At 42.2% G+C, this 24,317-nt stretch overlaps 2 protein-coding genes across 3 annotated transcripts in view; one reads left to right on the top strand and one right to left on the bottom strand.

The window, feature by feature from the left end:
- Positions 1 to 7,643, top strand: part of LOC109928938 (mothers against decapentaplegic homolog 4-like) — a 43,848-nt gene extending 36,205 nt beyond the window's left edge. For both annotated transcript variants that reach the window (XM_048620497.1, XM_048620496.1), the window contains one exon: positions 369 to 7,643. In XM_048620497.1, coding sequence (XP_048476454.1) covers positions 369 to 580 — 212 coding nt within the window. In that variant the 3' untranslated portion in view covers positions 581 to 7,643. The remainder of the gene's footprint in view (positions 1 to 368) is intronic.
- A 4,491-nt stretch (positions 7,644 to 12,134) lies between these two features.
- The window catches only part of LOC109923309 (metaxin-1-like), a 12,500-nt gene continuing 317 nt past the window's right edge, over positions 12,135 to 24,317 (bottom strand). Inside the window, exons 2-8 of the mRNA XM_020523349.2 lie at positions 19,647 to 19,716; positions 17,492 to 17,568; positions 14,947 to 15,039; positions 14,275 to 14,457; positions 13,946 to 14,022; positions 13,095 to 13,252; positions 12,135 to 12,851 (exon numbers count right to left, since the gene is read on the bottom strand). Of these exons, the coding sequence (XP_020378938.1) occupies positions 12,628 to 12,851; positions 13,095 to 13,252; positions 13,946 to 14,022; positions 14,275 to 14,457; positions 14,947 to 15,039; positions 17,492 to 17,568; positions 19,647 to 19,716 (882 nt within the window). The 3' untranslated portion in view covers positions 12,135 to 12,627. The remainder of the gene's footprint in view (positions 12,852 to 13,094; positions 13,253 to 13,945; positions 14,023 to 14,274; positions 14,458 to 14,946; positions 15,040 to 17,491; positions 17,569 to 19,646; positions 19,717 to 24,317) is intronic.

Here is a 24,317-nt window from a genome sequence, read left to right as displayed (position 1 = left end):
ATTCTGCCTGGCCTACTGTGTTCCTCCAGCTCCACACTGTGTCATCTCTGATACCAGCATCAGCAATTCTTACTATCTCAACGTTAATAGGAGGTTGTTTGTTGTCCATATGACATTTTATTTATTTGCAGTTCTCTGACTGAGAGTCAAGTTGTCTGAGTTCATTTTTTGAGTGAATTACTTTTGCAAGCATCTTTAGCAAGATCAGATTATTATGTTACGATCTCATAGCCAGGTCGTATCATCCTTCATGTAACACCAGCATGTTATACTCTATCGCCTAATGTTGTGGGTCATTTGTGGCTTTAATACTTTATCTTCCACTCTTGTCATCACCCTGAATTGCTAAAGTGTCTCTGTTATTTCAGGTCTTTCTGCAGCTGCAGGGATAGGCGTTGATGACCTGAGGCGTCTTTGCATCCTCCGACTGAGCTTTGTAAAGGGCTGGGGACCAGATTATCCACGGCAGAGCATCAAACATACCCCCTGCTGGATAGAGGTCCATCTGCACCGGGCACTGCAGCTTCTGGATGAGGTCCTGCACACTATGCCCATTACTGACCCAGGATCTGTTAACTGACACCAGTCACCATCCTAGCGTTGTCCCCCTTTTCCTCTTAATTATTATCAAACTTGTAAACTGATCACTTGAATCTGGGACATCAGCAGTCGAGATAGACTGATGCAACATAACTTTATTTTTATATGTTTTATTGCTTATTGACCATTTTCATAAAATCATGGTCACGAAAAATTCACACTACAACCAAATTGGAGGTGCTTTTGGAACTTACTGCCCTTACCTCTATAAAATGTATTTATTTAGTTTTCTAATTAGGATTTGCAGCAAATAATTCAGCAACAGGTGAACTAGTTCTAATTCAATTCCTAATGCAGAATTTAATCCCGATTTACTTTCTTTGATTTTGGACTTCCTGTATAACCGGTTTATCAGGACAAGAATCTTCAAACTGTTCTTAGACTTCTGCCTGGACAGTAGATACTCTGACTTTTATTTTCAAGAACTTAAGCCCAGTTGATCTGTTATCACTCGATGTCACTGTACTGTGCCACAATCTAAAGCTAGAGGTGAAATTGCTGAGGTTTGTTTTAACTATTTGATCAAATAATATAGTACAACATAGTATGCTGCACATATTTTCCTGACTGAAGTCTTCACGTGGCCAGGTAAGAGTATTTCATTGTCTGGTGAACTCACTTGCAGAGCAGACGGAGGATGCATAGTTTGAAAGCTGCTCCATTGCCTTTAGCAAATTGCTTTCTGCATCTGCATCTGACTCCTTTTCTGTCATTGAAACATGAGGCATTGGAGCCCATCTAGTTCTTTGTCGTTCACTTTTCTTAATCAAAATTTCAGGCTTGAGGATAAATTTGAAAACACATTTGGCTGGATTGTTTTCACTAACTCTGCAGCAAAACTCCAGTGATTGCGATAACAATTTTTGCAAAGCCTGAAGGCCTTACCTCAAGCACAGTTATCACATTTAGGTTCCTGTAAAAGAAGGTTCAACTGTCAGCCTTGGTGATTTTCATTTAGGTTCAATTGGATTGTGAATGACTAAGCTGAGATATTACAAATTCTTAAGATCCAGCAGTCTTTTGTCATACTACCTCTTCTAGCTTTACTCCCTGTAGTTTGAGCTTTTCAACAGCCTAGCTTCGTAGAGTTATACAGCTTGGAAACAGACCCTCTGGCCCAACTCGTCCATGCTGACCAGATACCCTAAATTAATCTTGTCCCATGTCATTTGAAAGTTGCATTGTAATTCACGTCATTTTTAATCAGACAATGGGAGCCCAAAAAGTAGTGTTTCGACATGACTAAATACAGAGTTTTAATGCTGATGTGCCATTGTAACTTTTCCGAACATAACTTAGAAAATTTTGATCTGTCTCTGACACTTGTCCAGTGGCAGAATGTAGCTGTCTTGCACATCTGGTTTTGTTTTTATGTGGATTCACTTCTATTTTGGTTCCTTTGTCAAGTCAAACTTGTAGTCAGTACATGGCCTTTGTGATGTGTGTGCTACAATACCCAGTGTAGACCTGCCTGCCACTTTAATGCAGAATCATTGTTGCACCATTCATTGCGGGCTCTATATACAGCTAGCATTTGATTTGATCAAAATGTCCTTATTCCTCCCAACTGCAGCTTCATCTAGAGCTGTATGTCCTGCTATCCACTAGTGACTCCCTCTTCAGCTGACTGCAAGATGGGGCTCAGTTGTGATTATCATCTTGCTGCCGCTTACTGTCTCTGTTCATTTATACACATTGATGTCTGTCACAAATGGCTGTAGAATCAAAACCCTCGAGGGCTGCTGCCTTCAGGCAGAGGAGGAAGTGGCAACCAAAACATTGCGTTAGATTCAAGCAACTGTATGCTGTAAATGTAATCTACGTGTGATATTTACTCTGTGGCTGAGGATTCTCTTGATCATGATGAACATGAGACTTCTATCGTACTCTTGGAAGTAGAGTTCCTAAGAAGAATACCAATCACACTGAAGTGGAGGAATGAGCAAGCTCAGTCTTCGAATCTGCTCTGAGCTCCTTTTGTCCTCTGCTGGCAATACAAGTGCTGAACCTCTTAACTTCCAAAGAATCTTAATTGTGATATTTGTCTGATTTCTCTGGACAGTGAAGTGGGAGCTCTGGAGTATCTAAAACGTGGTGTAACCAATGCTGAATGGGACAGTGCAGTGGGAGCTGCATTTCAATTGGGTATGGCAATAATTAAGTTTTGAATGGGACAAAATAAGGAGTGTCACTTGCTGTAATCTTTGCAGTGCTGAATGGGAAAATAAGTTTCTTCTCTTGCTGTGCATCGGCAATAGCATTGCATATTCTCCAGTAACCCCATCCTGGTGGCACAGGAACCAATCCTAACCATCACTGCTTCCGGTAACAAAAGTGCATTGTCTGCATTTGATCAGAGGTGCTGGTTTTTTTCACCAGTCCATCCTTTTGTAGGATTCTCTATCAAGCTGTGTGTGGTATGGGTGAGGGAGAAGGGACTGCTCGCTAAGTCTCACTGCATTCGTTATCAATCTGAGAAGGAATTCACTGATTCTGGCCCCTGGAGTATTTACTCTGACAGCCCCATTTGCTCCCCCCACCCCCCAAAAAAAAACAGGGTTGTTAATGCTGATGTCTCATCTTCCAATTGGGTATAAATTCTGATTCCTCAAGTTCCCTATTCATATCCCTGATATTTCCTGATTAACTGTTTGCCCCCCACTCCTGGCTTGTGTATTCAGATTCTTTCTGTTCTTGCCATGCCCTTGGACCATGTACCATCATTCCTCCTGTTATCCTCTTAGCACAAGCTTCACCCTCCCCAGCCCTTCACCATGACCTGTCTGGGGCTTGCACCCTAATAACCTCTGCTGATATTTTATCTTTTCCCACCCCATCTCCCACTTCCAAGGATAAACCCTGATCCTTGTATTCTCCAGGCACGTGTACTGTCAAACTCACGAATACTGCTGCAGGTGGTGCTGGGGTTGTGCACCCTACCACCCCCACTCCCCCTCCAATGTCTTTGGGCAGTTTGAATTCTACACTGCAGAAAACTTGCTTATCTATGGAATTCTTTCAGTAGTGTCAAAAATTTGTGTAGAACTCAAAAGTCGGTTTAGTGGTTAGACTTTGTATTGTAACGTTGAAGTGTCACCTGAGGTACAGTCTGTGGCAGAGATTAACTATTTAAACACCTGGCTATCCTCCACCCATTTAAGAAAAACCTTGCCAAAGATTAAAAGCAGTTTCAGGAGTTTGAAACTCCCAAGTGTTCTTTGGAACTTGTTGACCAACTTGTTGGCTTATTCTTGTGGGGATATCTGACCAAGTGTAACTTGTATTTGGCCAGCTGTGAGTTTATGTACCGCTGTATTTTGATTCCTCTGCAGCCTTGCGTTGCAGGAGTTGAACTGGTTGGTTATTTCTTGGTTTTTGTCAGTTACCCAGAGGATGGCAAACTCAGGATCGCAATGGGACTTTCACGCTGGACAAAGAACAATCAATGTGATCTTTGTCGTGCATAAAATTCAAGAATACTCTCTCAAATAGGGATCTCTGAATGTTGTTTGTTGCCCAGGATGAATGTACAGTACAGCTGTCCTGAAAAGGTGATCATGGTCATCTGGTCAGTGCGATACAGAATAATGCGCCTTACCAGATGCTTTTCCTGGCACTATTAGCACCATGTCATGGCTCCAGTTCTGTTTGCACAAGTACTCTTCAGTTAGTTCTTGTATACGCTCAAAGATTATGACACAGGAGCACGTACCCTATTCAGGAATCTGAAAAGGCTTAAGAATCCCACACAGATCACAACAGCTACTGGGTGACTGGATGATTGTTGATGACTGTGCTCTCCATACACTTGAGGGAATGTCCAGCTGCTTGCTGACAGATCACTTTGCCCAGCCTTCAGAGTTGTGTTAAGAGACACACTATAAAAACTATGCTGTCACCATACCTCCAAGAGTGAATGCTCACAACTGGATCTGTACATCAAGATTTGGTTTAACATCAAATATGAGACAATAACATAATACATGAACAACTCATCTCCTTACTGTTGAAGTAATGGGCATCCTGCATCATCAATCAACCAAAAGTCAACTGATACAGCGATACCATTCTCTACTTCCCTGCAACTACCTCCTCGCCCAAATAAAGCTATGGCAAAGAGGTAAACAGCTTGTCAGTAAGTGACTGTGCACGCAGGCCCCGAAAGAGATACTAGCACCACACTCCCATCTTCCTCTTGATCAGGAAGTGTTTGGGGAGAAGAAATATTCTAATTGCTTTGGTCAGTGGGAATTTTGACAGAAAATCCCTTAGTACTAAACAATTCCACAGCTATGATTCAATGATGATGATTAATGTAGCAAATTCTAGATCCAGATATAAACTGTACCCCAGCTTGGAATTAGGTACAGGAGCACTTATATTTTCAACTATACTTCATGGTAAGATTTGTTTCCTGTTCTGTTTATATTTGTACTTAGTTACTTAGTAAATAGTTAAATTCAGGCTGTGGGTACAAACGAGTGCAGATATTTTACATCTGATTTGGAAATTTATCTCGACCCTATTGTGTATGTATTGTTCCTGGCAAGCAGCAATAAGCTTGTGGGTATTTGATGTTATGTGTAAAGAGGGGGTTGAAGTAGCCCTGATCGTGTATAAAATCTTGTGTCAATAATCTGTGTACTTTTATCTTTTGCGACGTGCTTGTGAGAAAATTAACTTGTGTGTTGTAAGTAGCTTTTCCACCATCCTCTCATTATTCCTTCTGCCTGACAGTACACTGATGTGATTTTGAGCCATGTATCCTAAAGGAATATCCCAATTTGAATGACTTAACTTTGCTGATCTCAGCCGTGTCAGGTATAGAATCTTTGCAACTGACCTGACCTGACCTGACTATACTTGGGTTGGGTGGTAGGCAATTGCCAGTCTGGCAGGAAGGGATATGTAAGGTTAGATAAGGCAGGGAGTCACATAGGCATACTCTTCATCGTCCCAAATTTGCAGCTTGGATTTTCCACTTAGTTATTTGAAAGCTGGCAGAAATCTTGGGTATCACCACCTTACAGACGAAAAACTATTTTTCCATAGGTCGGAAGTTGGACAACACCAGGTTATAGTTCAACAGGTTTATTTGAATTCTCAAGCTTTTGGAATGCTGCCCCTTCGTCACTTCACCTGACAAAGGGGCAGTGCTCCAAAAGCTTGTGATTTCAAATAAACCTGTTGAACTATAACCTGGTGCCCTCTGACCTTGTCCACCCCAGTCCAACACTGGCATCTCCACTTCATATTTTTCCAGAGAACTCAGTTGTCGTATCCCCTTGCAGCTAAAGAAGTTGGCCTAGAGGGGACAGCCTGGTCAATGAGTGTAGTATATTTGAAGAAATGCTCTATTGGCACTGAATCAATTATTCAGGTAGAAAGCTGTGATTGATATTGACAATAGTATGCTAATGTTTTCAAAACTGGGTAATTCACGGAGTCAGGATCAGAGATGCCTCATTGTTTTGAGCTAAAAAGAATGTTTTCGTTGGAGGATAAGGAAGGAAATGAACTGAAATGTGGATACAACCCACGGGCTGTCACAAACTCACCCATGCTCCTGCTGTCATGTCTGCACTCTATAGTTGTGCACCACCTCCCTTTTTGTGCTGTCGCGCTTTCATACCTGCACTCTCGCTGACATCCATGCCCTCGCTCTTACACCCATGTCCTCGCTGTTGCACACACTCTTGCATGGATACTAATTGCAGATGATGAAAGTAATGCTCACTAAATAGTGAATCAAGTTCTGTTTCTGTGATTCGATGCAGGGCTGGTATTTTGAGGTTGAAATATTGCATTGTCTGAAGTGAAGCCTTGGAATTACAGAATTGTATCAATAGCTGTGATGGCTTTCAAAGTTGAATTTCCGGAGGTTTCTTTCACAGGTAAGCTTTGTAGATGGAACAGAACAAGTGATAGAGAGCTATTGCTTCTCTAGTTCTGCAAGCAAGAAACATATCTACTGCCCAAGTGAATACAGCAGACCTCCAACTGTTTCTTGCTCCCAGAATTGAAGCTTTGGCCTTCTCTAAAGATGTTTCAAAAAATCTCTCTCTCTCGCTGTTTGTTTGTTTGTTTTTTGGCATCTTGCCCTGCCTTTTCTATACTTTGGGCATCTTTGCTTGTCTACTACAGTGTTAAGTGATTTGGACAAACTGCCAAATTATCTTCCAAACAAGGCAAATAATTCAGTTTCCAGTTATGAATGCCTAATACCTTTACATCTGGCAATTACACAAGTTTGAGTGCCATCTAGGCAAGTCTGTTTGTATTCCACTTCCAAAGCTTGTCCAATGTTGCCATTGTGAAAGGTAAGGCGACCCTCAGAGTTCATTCCTGTCTTTAAACCAGAGCAATGTTTACAAGCTATAATGTCTAAAACAGTTTATTAAATAGAACAGCTTCTCAGTATATGATACACATGATGACTTGGAAAAGGTCAGTGTGACTGGTAGAGCCAAAGCAAGGAGCGGGTGGGGTATGTTGGAGTTAGTGAGAATCACTGGTCATAAAATGTCACGTGTGGTTTTCCTTTTGGAACTTCAAAACCAAACCCAATTGAGTTCCTAAAAGTGGAAGATATCAGAAGCGTTGGAAAGCAGGTATACCAGTAGTGACAAACTGTCATTTTCTGAAGCTTCCTGCCCTGTTTGACTATATGTGGGAAAGCTAGAAGGAATTTCCAAAGAGTTTGGTCTAGATTTATCTTTCTTCACAACTGGCTGATGCGTACAAGCTGAACTGTGCACCAGATCAAGGCTTATTCTGTACGCTCACTTGTAATTCCACAGAGAGCTGCAATAGCTTCCTTGTTCAATCTGTTGAAGACTGCAGTCTAAGGCTACAATGTTCAGAAACAATGGGACATGTGGTGGAAGTTTGGGAATGTCTAGACTTTACTGAACATCGTATTGGTAGGACTCTGGTGACTTTACCCTCAGAGTGTAATTGTTAATGAGCGTAGGAATGTGGACAGCAGAACAGAAATATTGTACTTTAAAACAAAACATTAAAAGGATTTTTTAAATTGTTAATGAGTGCAATAATATTTGAAAATTTTTTGCAAAAAGTGAGTATTGTCTCACTGAACAGAGACAAAAAAAAACTGCAGATGCTGGAATCCAAGGTAGGCAGACAGACAGACAGGAGGCTGGAAGAACACCAAGCCAAGCAGCATCTGGATTCGGCCTCTGCCTCCACCCCTCCCCCTTCCTCTTTATCTGCAGCTCCCCCTATTCCTACATCCAGCCCTAAAGAAGGGCAAAAGCCAAAACATTGACTGTTCCTTTCCTCCAGATGCTGCCTGGCTTGCTGTGTTCTTCCAGCCTCCTGTTTGTTGACACTGTCTCACTGATGCTGAAAACAAGTCCCACTTTTCTCAGAGCACTTAAAATTCCCCAATTTACTTGTCTTTTCAGACCCAACTTTACAGAAAGTATGGGCCATGTTTCAGTGCTGAACACCAATTACAATTTATTACAAATGAATGGATTTTAGCTACAGATAAACAATTATAACTCTCTTCCCCTCCCCCACCTGTATACACACAAACACACAGACACAAGGACATTGGTGTTATGGTTGGAGGGAAAAGCTGGGAAGGCAGTTCAGCAGTCCCTGTTTATGGTTCGCTGAGATGATCCTTTTTATTTGTCAGTACTTGCTTTTAATTAATTTCACTTCTCCAGGTTCTGTTTAACTTCATCGTTAACAACTGGTCACCACTCCATAGACCAATAAGTCTCATTTTATACATCACCTGGTACCTAGCCCTGACCTTCCTGTACTCATTGAACAAAGCAGCAATGTAAACATCACTTACAAAGTTTTAATAACTGTCTTCCTTCTGGGATTCCATTTGCGCAGGTAGATAGGGCTGTTTTGTGATAAATTTGACACATTGTGGACTATGCAACAATGTCCAGTCATCTGTCAAGGTTCGTTAGTTATTGAAGCTTCAGCTAACATTTAATGTGTTCACACAAGTGACATCAAACAAAACTGAGGTCACTGGGAGTGAAGGGAAATGTTTAGTCTGACATGTTAGGTGCCCTCAGCCCAGCCTGTTCAGTTGATGTAGCAATGAATTGCCCTCCCTGAAAAGGGTTCATTGTACACCTGTATGTCACCTTACACAGTCTATGCTGATGTATCATTGCAGAACCTGGTCTCCAGTCATCTTGAAATCCACTTGCTATTGGACCGTATGGCAATTAGTTTGCAAAAATCTTTCTTTGTTAAAACAAATTGATGTCTGTGCACGCCTACTTGTCAAAATGAAGTTTTCCAAAAGTAGATTGAAGGTACCAAGTATGGGATTTTCCCATAAAAATGAGCTCCTCTGGCAGTGCAGTAATTCCCACCCACCCCCCAACACCCGAGTTCAGTGAATGACTGACTCGTGATTGCAGTCCAAATCATCAGCACTTTGGGATTGCTCCACCACAAGGCCACAGGTGGGCAGGGAATGTTTCTGCATTGACCTTGAGCAATCTCTAGACTTAGTCTCAGGTGGCAAACTGCTATTGAAATCTCAGAAAACAGAGTCAGAAAAGAGCTGTATCTCTGGAGGGGTAGATGAGGAATGTGTAAGGGAAAGCAAACTTCAAGGTATTGGTTCTCCTAACTGAATGTTAGAACACGGACTGGTCATTGCCAATACCCTGGTTCCAGCAGTTGATCAAACACAAGACTTTTGGGCAACACTGGCATTTATTTGACTTTGTTCACATTTGAATTAGAAATCGCAGGAATATCTACATGACCCACAGTATAACAATTTGGTAGCCATCAACAAAGTTCCCAACTATCAAAGGCTACATAAGTAACACTGTAAGAAATTAACATGAAGGACCTCAAAGATCCTACTGAGGCAGTCCTTGTCATCCAAAAACCTGGGGTTATACACTGTCCATGGTCTCTGGTCAACCTTAAAGTTTACAAGATCAAGCATCTGAAAAGAGGTCCTTGGCTTCTTGATGACAAAACATCAGAACCGTTTTAACAAAGATGACCAAGAGTTACAGGAATTAATTGAGGCCCAAGTGTAAAATTTTCACAGACTTGAAACTTTGCCATGCCTCAATAGTAATCCTACAAGCCTCCAAAAGCATAAAACCTCTGGCACAAAGAACAAATGGTGGATAGGAAGACATAAATAGATGTAACCTTAAATGGGGGTGAGTTCCTGGTGTCCTGACCAATATTTCTCTTCTAAACAACATCACAAAGCAGATTATATGCTTGTTACTGTATTTTTTTTTGTGGGAGCTTTCTGTGTATGCATTGGCTGTTGTGTTTTCTACATTGCAATTTCACTTCAAAAGTAATTAATTGGCTGCAAAGTATGTTGATAGGGTCTGAGTCACACAAAGGCAATTTTTTTTTTCCTATTTATAGAATTAGTTGTGGTAGCAATTTCTGCAGGAACCAAAAAAAAAACTTCTCTAGATTTGCAATGTTTCTCTAGAGGTAGGTTTCAGATTGTTGAAAGAAAGGTTTGCATTTATTGTCACTTTCTATTAATGATCAGTCTTGAACTCTGTTCCACTCAGCTTGCTTGGGTACGGTGAAATTAATTAGATGGCCTCTGGAGTAGTGTATGCCTGATCTCAGGCAGAGACAAAATGTGAACTGCTCTACTGCTGTAATAGTACAATCCTCCACAGGTGGTAGTGTGATCCAAAGCTGTTTGCTGCCTTCAAACTGCTGCCACATATGGACAATCACAGCATTGCTATGCTGTAGGATTCCATTTGATTCATTGGTACCTGCACTGACTCTCCAACTGAACAGCTTACCTCGTGCCATTCACTCATCATCTCCCTATAATCCTGTGCATGGTTATCCTGCATTTGAAAAAGCAACAATTCCCTTTTGAAAGTCTTGATTGAGACTGCCTCCATCAACCTTCTTGTCCACTGCATTCGAGATCTTACGTACCAGTCACTGTGTGAACAATTTGTACATACTCAGCAGAGGATGAACAGGACCAGATGAAAGTTAGGCAGTGAAACTTAAGATGATCTCATGTTAACTCAGTCTGGAAGGTGGGAGGGCAGCCAGGAGGCAAGGTTCAAGGTTGGATATTTGGCTCGTGAGCCTGAGGCAGGGCTTGTGTCCTTTTCCTGATACATACAGGATCTGCCCATAATGATCTTTGTGTAAAAGAGAAAGGAATAGAGAGAGTAGGCTAGGACTCTTGTGGCACAGTGATAGTGCCCGTACCTATAGACTAGAAGGCCAGGGTTCAAGTCCCACCTGGTCCAGAAGTGTGTCACAACACATCTGAGCAGGTTTCTGATAAAATCTAGTATTATTTTTGGGACAACTTCTCTCCCGTTCTAAATTCCAGGTCCTGGTTTCAAATAGGATTTACTTTTGTAAGCGTATCATGCTGTAAATACACCCTCCCACTAGCAGTAGTGCCATCTCACTGCAGAAATGAATCCATTCTCTTCAATAAATGAATGTAGTTGTTTGAGCTTATGACAAGCCCTGTTCCTAGGGGAATAGTGGGAGTCTGTTCAAATTGCAGAACAAAGCAAACAAAGGCAGACTGTAGGTGCTGCAGCTACTTGTCAGTTTCATGTCCTTTCATAGAACATAGAACAATACAGCACTGTACTGGCCCTTCAGCCCACAATGTTGTGCTGAACTTTCACCCTAAACCTAAGGTCTATCATCCATATGCCTATCTAATAGCTGCTTAAATGCCCTTAATGAGGCCGCCTCCACTACCCTCACCGGCAATGCATTCCACGCCCCTTCGGTATCAGTCCATTGGAGAGAGTGCAGAGAACAGCTCAACAGTATATTTTCTGAAACTCCCATCATCCTCACACCTATGATCATGAAAATAGAAGGATGCTTCTGGATACAATCTACATTTCACCATTCAATTTATTCATTGGTCAAAGCTGTCACATTTTCCACAGTTCAAAATGGAACTTTGTCCCTGAAAAACAGGCCGTCAAACAAAATAAGCTATCCTCTAACATTAGAGAACTGGCACCAAGTCCATCAGTGAATGAAAGAATATTTCTATATCAGCCACCACTGAGGTGCTAAATTTCACATGAAAGTAACAGCCAATGGAGCTAAGCAACAGTTAAACAGTGGCTGACTGGGTTCTTATTGGCCAGAGTGAGTCCAAGTAGCAAGCATATTGCTAGTGGGGACAAAAAGCATATTCCCCAGTGGTCTCACTCAATCATTATCCATTACTCCTCTTCATACGTACTGATGAAGAAAAGTGTGTGCTTAGGTTTAACATTATCATTAGATGACATGAGCGGAACAGATACAAAAGTTGAATAATGGATAATAAACTGCCTTGTTTGTTCTGAAACCTGATCAAGATGCAAAGAAACCCATTCCAGAAAGTGGGATACATTCCCAGACCAGGACTAAAATGTGATCTTCCTTCAAAGTCTGTACTGACCAGGGAACATGCAGGTTGGTACAAGACAGTAGAACAGAAAATGCTCAGGACTCATAACTCAAGGCAGAACAGGTACAGCGCATTTGGGTTAGTAAACATCAGATGGAGATTTTATTTCAGTTTTACAAGAATTTGTACTTAAGTCTTGTGTTTCAAATACCACCTTGACTTTGAATTACACAGTATTTGATTCCTGGCTTCAAATCTCAATGACTAACAATGAAATGTTATTTTAGTACTAGACATGAATTATCAAAGAAGTGAGACACTGTCCTGGTCATCACACTGTTACAGTGGGAGCTACATTCACAGCACGTTCCCCACACCAACAAATTGGGGACAATATTATATCATTTCTTTTGGCCCAGTCCTTTGCTGTAGGTTTTAAGACCCTGAACTAACTGTATCTTCAGCTGTTACAAAATACAAATCGATAAGTGCTCAAATCTATTGTCAGGCCATACATCTGTTACTTGACAAAATGGTCCCACTTACATGCAGTTGTCCCTCCTCCTCCTCCCCACCCCCATGCCCCTCACTCTATTACTGCCCCCTGACCCCCACAACTCAGACTCTCACTGTCCCTCATCAACATCGTCATCTTCCAGAGGGGAGGGCTGCCTTAGTGCATTATGGGTTGATACCCGTTGGATGGAGAGAATACCACTGAGGAAAGCATAACCAATCATGGCAGAGAGCCCCACCAGCACTGAGAGGATCTGATTGCGTCTCTTGTGAGGGTCCTCATCAGAATCCGATGAGTTATTCCGGGGAACTTTCTTGGAGCTATGGTCAGTGTCTGAAACAAAACCAGGAATATAGTATGAACACAGATTGGGAGGAAAGTGTGTATATTGTTGTTATGCTTTAGCATGTTCTTGAGATATTCCTCCCAATAAATGAATGACTTTGACATAAAGTTAGTGCCATTATACAGGCAAAAGTGGAGTTAAATTTATGCATAGCAAGATCCCACAAATAAAAACCAAAATGGATTGCTATTTTGGCCAAGGCAGGCTCAGCAAAGTTTGTCCAAGATTACCTGAACTGTCATTTGGAAAATAAAGACCAAGGATGGATGTGCAGAGTGCACACAGGTTGTCAAGAGAACGCAGATGTTGCTGCAGTTTACTGTTGGGTAGTTTTGCCTTCAGAATTGGTGCCAAGTGTCCAAATACAATGGCATCTAAGGAGCTGGGTCTAAAGCAGAAGGAGACACGTCATTAAACACAGCAACCCTGACATAGGTAAGAAAACTGCAGGGAAATGGCACACATTGCATCCAACACAAACTCCTGTTCCAGAACATAATGTTACTTTTCATCAACTGAGTAAGTGCTCTGCCAGCAAAGCCACAGTGTACAGTTCCCAATTGTGCTCATTGGTGGGTCTGTGCAGAATGTGTGTTTCTTTTATTCGTTCATGGAACACGAGCTTTGCTGCCAAGGCTACGATTTATTGCCCATCCCCAGTTACCTTCAGGTACTGATACAATCCACATGGGGAAGATAAACCTTAAACTCAGAGTTAGGGAGTTTCAGTAGTGACAATGGAGGAATGACGACATACTTACAAGTCAAAGCTTAGTCAGGGTCAGCACCTTTGGGAGAGGAGGGGTCCCCATACCCCGATGAGGGTCAGCACCTTCGGAAGAGGAAAAGGACCTCGTATCCTGGCGAGGGTCAGCACCTTCAGGAGAAGATGGGGACCTACTACTACCCACCTGAACCTGATTGTCTGGCCAGAAATCTCTGCCCATCTCACCCGTCTTCCGGGTCCACCTGTGGCCAGGTGCCCACGTGTTTGCTAGAGCCTGCTGTTATATCACAGTCATCAACAATGAAAAATAATCAACCGTTCATCTCCATGGCAGAGGAAGAACAAACTACTTACGAGTCTCCAAAAAAGAATTTGTGTGATCCCAGCCTCTGAGACAGCAGCGTTAGGCACTCACGGGCCTCTTTGTAGATCTGAAAAGAAGTAAATATTCACACTTTTTATAGTTTTGGTATTCTTGAATGCAACACATGCTGTCCAGACTGACTCTGTTAAGGACTTCATTCAACTCCTGAGCTTATTCTTAGAGATCAAACACCTCATGCAATAACTAAAAATCATGATTTCTTCAAGGAAAAGTTCTACTTAAAAACCTTCTAAATTGTAAATTTGTGCCACAACCATTCCTCTGAACTGGAGTAGCCAAGGTGCTGGAATCATTCTACCTCATTCTCTGCTTCCTCCTCATTGTCATGCCACTGGCCACCGCGGATCAGGCGAAGACGGTCCAGGAAGCGTGTGTGCATGCGGTTCGGGAGGAAAAAATTCAGTGGGAATGGTATTGCCTCTCCGTACCAGGGCCTTGTGAACGATACATAATTCTTGGAGTCAACCCAAAACATGTAGATCTGAGGAAAGAAAAGATAGGGAGCTGAAACAGGAGTTAAGGGGGAGGCAATGGTCTAGTGGTATTATCACTGGACTGTTAATCCAGAGACTAACCTAATGTTCTGGGGATCCAGGTTAGAATCCCGTCATGGTAGATGGTGAAATTTGAATTCAATAAAAATCTATAATTAAGAATCTAGTGATGACCATGAATCCATTTTCGACTGTGGGAAAAACCCATCTGGTTCACTTGTGTTCTTGAGGGAAGGAAACTGCCATCCTTACCTGGTCTGGCCTACATGTGACTCCAGACCCACAGCAATGTGGTTGCCTCTTAACTGCCCTCTGGGCAATCAGGGATACACAATAGATACCGGCCTAGCCAGCAATGCCCTGATCCCGTGAATGAATTTTAAAAATCTCAGTACAGACATCCCAGACAAATAGGGTCACACCGTTAACAAAGTAGGAGGAGGACCCCAGGTGCTGTGACTTGATGCAGCACTCACCAGTGCAGGTAGTAACTTCTCTTCTATCAGAGAGGCAAAGGCAAGTGTGTCCGCCGCCTGTGTTGCTGAGAGCCCGTAATCAGCATTGTACTTCTAGGAAGAGTAAGACAATGTTAGTAAGCAGTTGTTCAGCAGCAATATCACAACAGTCTGCTCCACCAGAAACCATATGAATACCCAGAGGGAATAAGTTATGGTTTGGATATATATAGTAGTTTTATAGAATGACAGCTGGAAGTAAGTTACAGGCTGCGTTATATCTTAAGTGTTGGGACAGTTCATGTGTAGAATATATACACTTGGGAAGAGAGGTTTTCTACAACACAGCTCATTAGATATTTTTAATTTGCCAACAATGAAACTGTCACTTTTGTATCTGAAAAGTTAAAAGTTCAGATTTGATCCAAAACCAAAATGTGCAAAATTGTACCCCCCTCCCTGACACCAATTAATTTTCATGACCATCTACAATTTGGAAGTATTTAGTAAAAAAAGGAATTTCCTATGGAAGGGATCATATTCCTGGCCAATTTATGTAAATAGGAGGTTGCTATAGTTACTAGCATTACACCAGGTTTACTAGGCCTCTGGTGATGGGAGTGAGTTGCAGGGAAGTTTAGGACCTGCATCATACAGGCCAGATTAGAGCAGACAACTCAGGCTCCAGCCCTGATGTCGGCCAGGATGAGTCGTAGGACATTTTTACTCTCCCTTCTCAGTGTCACCTGTTGCTGCTGCTGCACATGGCCATGAGAGAATCAGGCTTCACAGTACTGTTGCCTTAGGTAAATAGCATGCTGATCCTCACCTTCTCGACTCAAATGTTACGAGTGACAATTTAGCCAAGATGTTGGGATTCTTGGTGTTTCAAGCTGTGTCAAGTGAGAAAACAGGAAAAAAAACATCACCTTTCAATGCTTCTTTCTTGACATGGGCCAAACGCAGGTAAACAGGACTAGTTTAATTTGGGAAATTTGGTTGGCATGGACGAGTTGGTCCAAATAGTCTGTTTCTGTGCTGTATGATTCTATGTCCCTATAACACCAATAACTGACTAGCAACTAACTAGCATCCACAGTTCTTTCAGTTTTTAGTAACTAACAGTGTTTCACGTCAGTGATAATACAGCTTAAAATGATCTCTTTAGAACAGAAGTTGTAAATTATCCATGTGCATGTGCATGAGCTCCCATACACTCCCAGTTATGTTTCCCATTACTCAGACGTTTTGATTTCTTCCCATGTGAAGTGCTTGACTGAACAATTTTGGTTGCTGACTCTAACTCTCTTTTTACAAGGTTACAGAATTCTATAACAATCCTGTCACCTGAGGAATATGATCATGTGTTTGTATTGTCCCGAAGATCATAAGACATGGGAGCAGAAGTAGGCCATCAAGTTTGCACTGCCATTCAATGAGATCACAGCTGATCTGATAATCTTCAATTTCACTTTCCTGACTGTTCCCCCAGAACTCTTTATTTACTCACTGATTAAAATATTTTCAGTTTCAGCCTTGAATATACTTAATGACCCAGCTTCAGCAGCCCTTTCCAGTGAAGAAACATCTCCTTATTGGTCTTAAATGGGTGACCTCATACAGGAGTAGGCTTTCAGTAGCAGCATAAACCTGGGAGCAGCTCACCAACTCTCCCAAAGGTGACAGGAGCAAACAGCATTTCTCATCACTTGTGGCCTAACCCAGGAAGATGACTGAAACAGAAAGCAATTTCTCAAGCTGATGGCTGAACTTGTACACTTCCTCCAGTATTGCTAAATTCCTGTACAAATTCCACCGTAGTAGAGTTTACTGTAACCTCTCTATATTGCAATAAATTCTGGGGGTACAAAATTTGGCACTGATACCCCCTATACAACTGTTGAACTAACCATGATTCCAAGCTTAGAAACACAGTTAGATTTTCCAAACCAGAACAACATGATACAGGATACGCCAATCTAAGTATCCACTTTCCTCTTCTGAAGGCTCTGGGTCCAGTTCAACAGGCACAAGATGCACTCACGTACCTCTGTCAGGGAACAAACCTTCATTCCAGAGATGTTAGAAGCTTCATAGTTAGCACTATGCTGTTCATTCAGATTCAGAAAAAGAAAAGCAACCATGTGACTCTCCCCTTCTCCTTGGCTGTATGAAGAGGTTTGGGTCAGTGAGTTGACACGCTGAAATGACTGTATTCACTGATATCCCACCAGTGAACACAGGACCTTGCAACAATTACACATGTTGAGCTATGTCTCCTGATGGCTTTCATTCTGTCATATATAGCAGGGAATATCTTGATTCAAACCAAATGAACCTTATTTTGTCTCAGCTAACATATAAAATTATACATATCACTGGTTGTTCCGTCTTTGGTACTAGCCAAGAACCATATTCATTAATATTTAAAGTTTTAAATTTTATGTGAACAACATGTTTCTTCAGGATTTAACATCTAGTGAAACAATTCAAATCTGTCTACCAACATCATAACAAGAAATCCCAACTCCAGGCAGAAAGAACTTTCACAAAAATAATGATGTACCCGTTTCCTGAGGTAGGCAAGGATCTGGAGAGGCTGTGACACAACATCTTTCTCAGTCTTCAGTGCTGGCAAAACCCCTGTCAATAAAATAGAAGAAACGGATTAATTTTACATCCAGTGTTCTCGGGAAAGCTGTGACCATGCCAGCAAACTGCAAAGTTGCTAAAGACCCCACACCAAAGGAGAGGATTGGTCTTCAAGCTAAAGCTGGATAGGGAGAAGGTTAACAGGATTAATTGCAAAGAATCAGAGTCCAGCCAAATCCTGACCTCCAGCCACTTACATACCAAAAGACTGACGTTCCCCTTATTAGCATGAGGCACTGAGCCAATTATGAATGCTCTGGCTGAAATCTACAGTTGCTGCTGAGACCTGAGCACAATGGAAAATGGTGGTGGTTGTTGGAGGTCAGTTATCTTAGTCACAGAACATTGTTGCAGCAGTTCCTCAACACAGATCTTTTCCACTCACCCTGTTCAGAGGTGTTGTTAGGCACCTCTGGAACAGGATGGGATATCAACCCAGGCCTTTTGATTCAGAGGTAGGAACACTACCACTGCATGCTGAGAACTAACAATCTTCAGCTGTTTCATCAATTACCTTTTCAAAATCTGTATTTTTAAAATTTTTTTCAGATTTTTCATTGTGGACTGAAATGGGGAAAGAACTGGTTTGAAAACCAACAATTGCTGCTTTTTTTTTAAAAAGCAGGTCAGCTGACACTAAGTGCTGTTTACACAGCTGTTGGTTCAAGCAATGTAGAAGTCTAGTTAGAGACAAGCTGGAACTAGGGAGAGCTAGGCCAACAATATGTATCAGATTGGTTGTGAAACAGTGGCCAATTATCGATGGAAAAAGCCTCTGCCTGACAACAATGTGATTGGCTGACAGGTAGGTGAACAACTTAGGGACATGAATGCCCAGGGCAGAAACTACTAGATTTCTGGAAGGAAAGAAGCTGCTTTATCTGCAGTTAAAAAAAAATCTCAAATCTGAAGACAGCCAGTTTATTTCCCCCGTTCCAGTTGGTGTAAGGTATGATGTTTTAATAAGGCAGAGACCTTTATGGGCGTGAACCAGTCACCCTGTGCCTCCTGCAAACAAATGGAAGTACCAGGAGAATGAAGACCAAGAAGCAGCACCCTGACCAACAAAAGGATCATCTCAGCAAACCCAGTGGACAGGAGTCACTGAACTGCCTTCCCATCTGCCCATAACACCCATTGTTTTTGTGTCTGTTTGTATATGTGTATAGAGCAGCAGTTTTATAAGTGGGTTAGAGTTTAACGAGTAGAGTTATATGTCAATAGTTCATAATTGTTTACCTGTAGTTAGAATCTATTTATTTGAAATAGACAGTAATTGTTGTTAAGTACAGAAGCCTGATCCATGCTTTCTGTTAACCTACGTCAAAAAGACAGGGAAACTGGGGAGTTCTGCATACTTCTTAAAATCTTTAACCTTTGTAATAACTCTGAGAATAGCAGGGCTTGATTTCTAACATGTTGTCCCAGTGGGGAGTGGCACCTTCCATCGATCGTACGGTCAAAAGTAGGCACGTTTGCTGATCGGTGTACAAAGGTCAAGCCAATAGAAAGGATACAGAACCTTGGAAATGTGCAGTGCAGTTTTAAGAGGAGTATACCAGTACAAAAAGGTTTAAATTCTGAAACATGTTGCACGACTAAGCTCGTATTCATCTGAAGCACCAAGACTAATGGGTGATCAAATGGAGATATTTCAGATGATTAAAGAATTGGACTGGATACACAGAGAGAAGTCTCTTCCAAGGGAGGTGTCCAAAGAGGGGCATTATTTTCAAATTAGGACTAGGATTTTCAAGGTTCATCTTTCATGACTTCGACACCTCTCAAATCTCTGTCCTCTTCTCTAAGGAGAAGGCGGCCTTTCCCAATGTATGCATGTAACTGAAATCTGTCTGCCCTGGAACCATCCATATCAATATCTTCTCCACCCTATTTAACAAATTATCAAGAATAATGTAACCAAGGTGGGCAAATAGAGTTTGCCTACATATTGGTCATCACCTATCGAACAGATTAGTTTCAGCTCGAGGAGCTGAATAGCTTCCTCCTAGAGATGAAGCCTGCACTCGTAGTTACTTGAACAAATCCAGGTTGCTGAGTAATCTTACCCGAGGGACTCCTCCAGGGATTGCTGAGCTTGTGCACTCTGACGGGGGCTCCTGAAAACCGAGCATAGGCCTGACAGAAAAAAAAACTTAATTAAATAAAAGTTAGACACTTTTGAAGTCTCACTAAGGTTAACATTCTAACATGAAGGTTTAGAAAGTTTAGACAGTCCCAGGGCAGGTACAGCACAGGATTAGGTACAGTTAAACTTAAATTAAAGCTCCTTCATCATTGCTGCCATCAAACACTCTTAGGACAGGTAGAGAATGGCCTTAAGAACACAGTAAAGCTACCTCTACTCTTTTAAACTGAAAGTAAAGCTCCCTTGACGCTGTCCCCATTAGAAGTCCAAGGACAGGTACTGCACGAGATTAGATAAAGGTTCCTCTATTCTTTTAAATTGAAAGTAAAGCTCCCTGAAAGCAAAGCTCCCTTGACACTGTCTTCATCAGACACTCCCAGGACAGGGACAGCATAGGGTTAGATACACAGTGAACCTTCCTCTACTCTTTTCAACTGAAAGTGAAGCCTGCTCTACTGTTTTAAACTGAAAATAAAGTTCTCTCAATACTGTTCCCATCCAACAGTCCCAGAGCAGGAACAGCACGGGGTCAGATACAGAGTAATGCTCTCTCTACACTGTCCCCATCAAACACTTGCAGGACAGGTACCACATGGAGTTAGAGAAAAAGCCAAATTCTACACTGTATTCCTGAAGGCTTCCGTAAATGACAGCACCTCAACCTGATATGGGAGAGGGAATCTCTCTCTTCCAGGGTTGAAACGTCTGTTTCTCTGCCTCACCAGATAAAAACAGCAGCAGCAGCAATGTTCCAAGTTCTCAGCAGCTTCAAATTGTTTACAACAAATAATGTTGAAATGTAATCCTAGTACAACGATGTGTCACAGCCTGGTGATGAACTCCAGTTGTCTGGGACCACCTTCAGTCCTGTATCCACAGTCATCCATGCCTGCCATACACATGGGCACGATTGTAGGCCACCCCTCAGGCTGATGTAGACCCATGCTAACTCCATGGCTTGGTCACCGTGCTTTTGTAGAACGCACTAAGTTTTTAAGGCCACAGGAAAAAGAAACAGGATTCAGCTATTTGGCCCCTCGAGCCTGCTTCACCAATCAACAGGATCATGGCTGATCTGACATTTCTCACGTCCACTTTCCTGCCTTTACCCCATAAATCTTGATTCCCCCTACTGATCAAGAATCTATTTCATCCTTAAATTTATACAAGGACTCTGTCCCAACAGCTCCATGTGGCAAGCCTCTAAGAGAAGAAATTCCTTATCTCAGTCTTAAATTTAGTCTGAGACGATGTCCTACGGTCTTAGACTCTGACAACAGATTTGAACAGGCTATCTTCCAGCTGCAGTCACAGGACAATCTCAGGGGATGGGCTGGTCCAGGAAAAGGGGCCCAGAACTGGAGGAGGTCCAGAAGAATAGAGAGAGAGTGGAGAGTACCAGTCATGAGTGCTAGAATAACAAGTTCTCTAATACAACAGCAAATGGGTCTTTGGACTTAGTGCAATAGCGATCAATGCTTTTTAGTACAAGATAGTCCAAAAGAGCAGATGGACAGCTACTTATAAATATTGCTATTTCTGGCCTGCGGTTGCTCAATAGGGCAGTGCAAGGAAACAGTGTTCAGCTATTTCACAAAATCGAACCTTCGAAATACAACACTCAATGCTCCCTCTGAGCCTTTTGCCAGTGCCTTCACTCTGCCCAGAGTACCCAGCCACCCAAAGCTGCACCTTTACTGAGGGCTGACTGCAGCTTTACTGTAATTCTTTCAGGAAAAACAGCAGGGGGCCAAACCTGAATTCCATCCAAGCACTGAAGACAGATGATGTAATGGAATCAGAGCAAGACAGGGAAGTGCAGCCCAAACCTCTCAGGCATGACATGTGGAAAATATAACTGAACCACAAACTATTCATCCTGTTTATTCACACATGGCCAAAAGAACCTGACCACAACACACTAAACTGATTCAGCTTCTCTCTCTCAAACTGATCTGAGAGATGTAGCTGACATCCAGGAATGCTTACGTTAAAGATACCAAACAATCAAGAACGACAAAGGGTTAGAGTATACACGGAGTGAAATGGTCAAATATGTCACTGTATTATACTTGGCACCATCTTAGTACAGAATTACCGATTACATTCCAGCCTGTAACTCACTCCTAGGTATCGGTTATGTATATAAACCACTCAGACCCCTGAGTGGCACGGTGCCTCAGTGGTTAGCACCAGGGACCCAGGTTCAATTCCAACCTCAGGTGACTGTGCAAACTCCACACAGACATTCTCCTTGTGTCTGCGTGGGTTTTCTCTGGATGTTCTGGTTTCCTCCCACAATCCAAAGATGTGCAGGTTTGAGATGGATTGGCCATGCTAATTTGCCCACGGTCTCCAGGGATATGTAGGTTAGATGGGTTAGCCATGGGAAATATGGGATGGGGGGGATGGGTTTGGGTGGGATGCTCTTCAGAGGGTCAGTGAGGACTTGACGAACTGCTCCCAAACTGTAGGGATTCTATGATAACATTCCAGCCTGTGGCTCAATCCAAAGTATTAGTTATGTATATAAACCATTCAGACACCTTATTTACATTCCAGCCTGTAACTCAGTCCCAGGTATCAGTTTTCTTTATAAATCAAATCACTTAGACCCCTTGATTACATTCCAGCCCATGACTCACTCTGGGGTATCAGTTACATATATAAATAACTCAGACCCCTTGATTACATCCCAACCGGTAACTCACTCCAGGATATCAGTTTATGTATATAAACTACTCAGGCCCCTCGATTACAGTCCAGCCTGTAATGTAAGAACCAGGAGCAGGAGAAGGCCATCTGGCCCTTCGAGCCCACATCACCATTCAATAAGATCATGGTTGATCTTTTTGTGGCCTCAGCTCTACTTACTCACCCTCTCACCATAACCCTTAATTCCTTTACTGTTCAAAAAATTATCTAAGTTTTAAAAACATTCAATGAGGAAGCCTCAACTACTTCACTGGGCAGGAAATTCCAATGATTTCCAACCCACTGAGTGAAGAAGTTCCTCCTCAATTCAGTCCTAAACCTGCTCCCCCTAATTTTGAGGCTATGCCCTCTTGTTCTAGTTTCACCCGCCAGTGGAAGGAGCCTCCCTGCTTCTATCTTATCTGTTCCCGTCATAATTTTATAGGTTTCTATAAGACTCCCCCTCATTCTTCTAAAATTCCAATGAATATAATCCCAAACTTCTTAGTCTTTCCTCATAAGACAAACCTCTCCATTCCAGAATCAACCTAGTGCATCTCCTCTGCACCCCCTGTACTGCCAGTACATCCTTTCTCAAGTAAGGAGATCAAAACTACAAACTGTACTCGTGTGGCCTCATCAGCTCCCTATACAGCTGTAACCTAATGTCCCTGCTTTTAAATTCAATCCCTGTAGCAATGAAGGACAAAATTCCATTTGCCTTCTTAATTACCTGTTGCACCTGCAAACCAACCTTCTATGATTCATGCACAAGGACACCCAGGTCCCTCTGCACAGCAGCATGCTGCAACTTTTTACCATTCAAATAACAGTTATTCCTACCAAACTTCACATTTATCAACATTGTACTCCATCTGCCAGACTTTTGCCCACTCACTTAAACTATCTATATCCCTCTGAAAATTTTCAGAGTCCTCTGCACACTTTGCTCTACCACTCATTTTAGTGCCATTGGCAAACTTTGACACACTCCACGTGGTTCCCAACTCCAAATTATCTTTGTAAGTTTGTAACACACTCCCAGGTATCGGTTATGTATATAAATCACTCCGACCCCAGGTATTTGTCGTAGGGTCTTAGTGAAAATTTGGAGCTCGTTTTGTGGATGCAGTTGTTCATAAGCTCACCGAGCTGGTTGTTCTGTGGTGTGCAGACGTTTTATTACCCTTCTAGGCAGCATCATCAGTATGACCTCTACTCGAAGTGTTGGTGTTCTGCTTCCTTCTAAATTTATATGATCCTCTGGTGTGATAGAACCAGAAGTGACAAGACTATCACACCAAAGGATCATATAAATCCAGAAGGAAGCAGAAAACCAACGTTTCAATTAGAGGTCGTACTGATGATGTTGCTAAGAAGGGGAACGGAATGTCTGCACATCACAGAACAGCAGGCTCAGCGAGCTAACGAACAACTGCATGCATTGTAGTTTTATATAAACCTACTGAAACTCTCGCTATGATTCAAGTTTGCAAAACACTCGGTTATCTATATGTTTATATAAACACCCATCAAACTGTGAATAGATTCCAGCTGTAACTTACTCCCAGACACTGTTTAATTTTTAGAAGTTCCCAGACCCTCTCTGTTAGATTCCATTCTGTAACTCCCTCCAAGAGATCTATGATAATTTGTACAAACCCCCAGCCCCTCTCTGTCAGATTCCAGCCTGTAACTCCCTCCTTGGTACCTGTTATTATTATTACAAACCCCCAGCCCCTCCCTGTCAGATTCCAGTCTGTAACTCCCTCCCGGATACCTGTTATTATTATTACAAACCCCCAGCCCCTCTCTGTCAGATTCCAGTCTGTAACTCCCTCCCGGGTACCTGTTATTATTATTACAAACCCCCAGCCCCTCTCTGTTAGATTCCAGT

Source organism: Rhincodon typus, chromosome 46 (genome assembly GCF_021869965.1).
Source record: "Rhincodon typus isolate 14 chromosome 46, sRhiTyp1.1, whole genome shotgun sequence".
Lineage (NCBI taxonomy): Eukaryota > Metazoa > Chordata > Chondrichthyes > Orectolobiformes > Rhincodontidae > Rhincodon > Rhincodon typus.
Note: the sequence above shows the minus strand (reverse complement) of the source record. Positions and strands in the feature narration are given on the sequence as shown.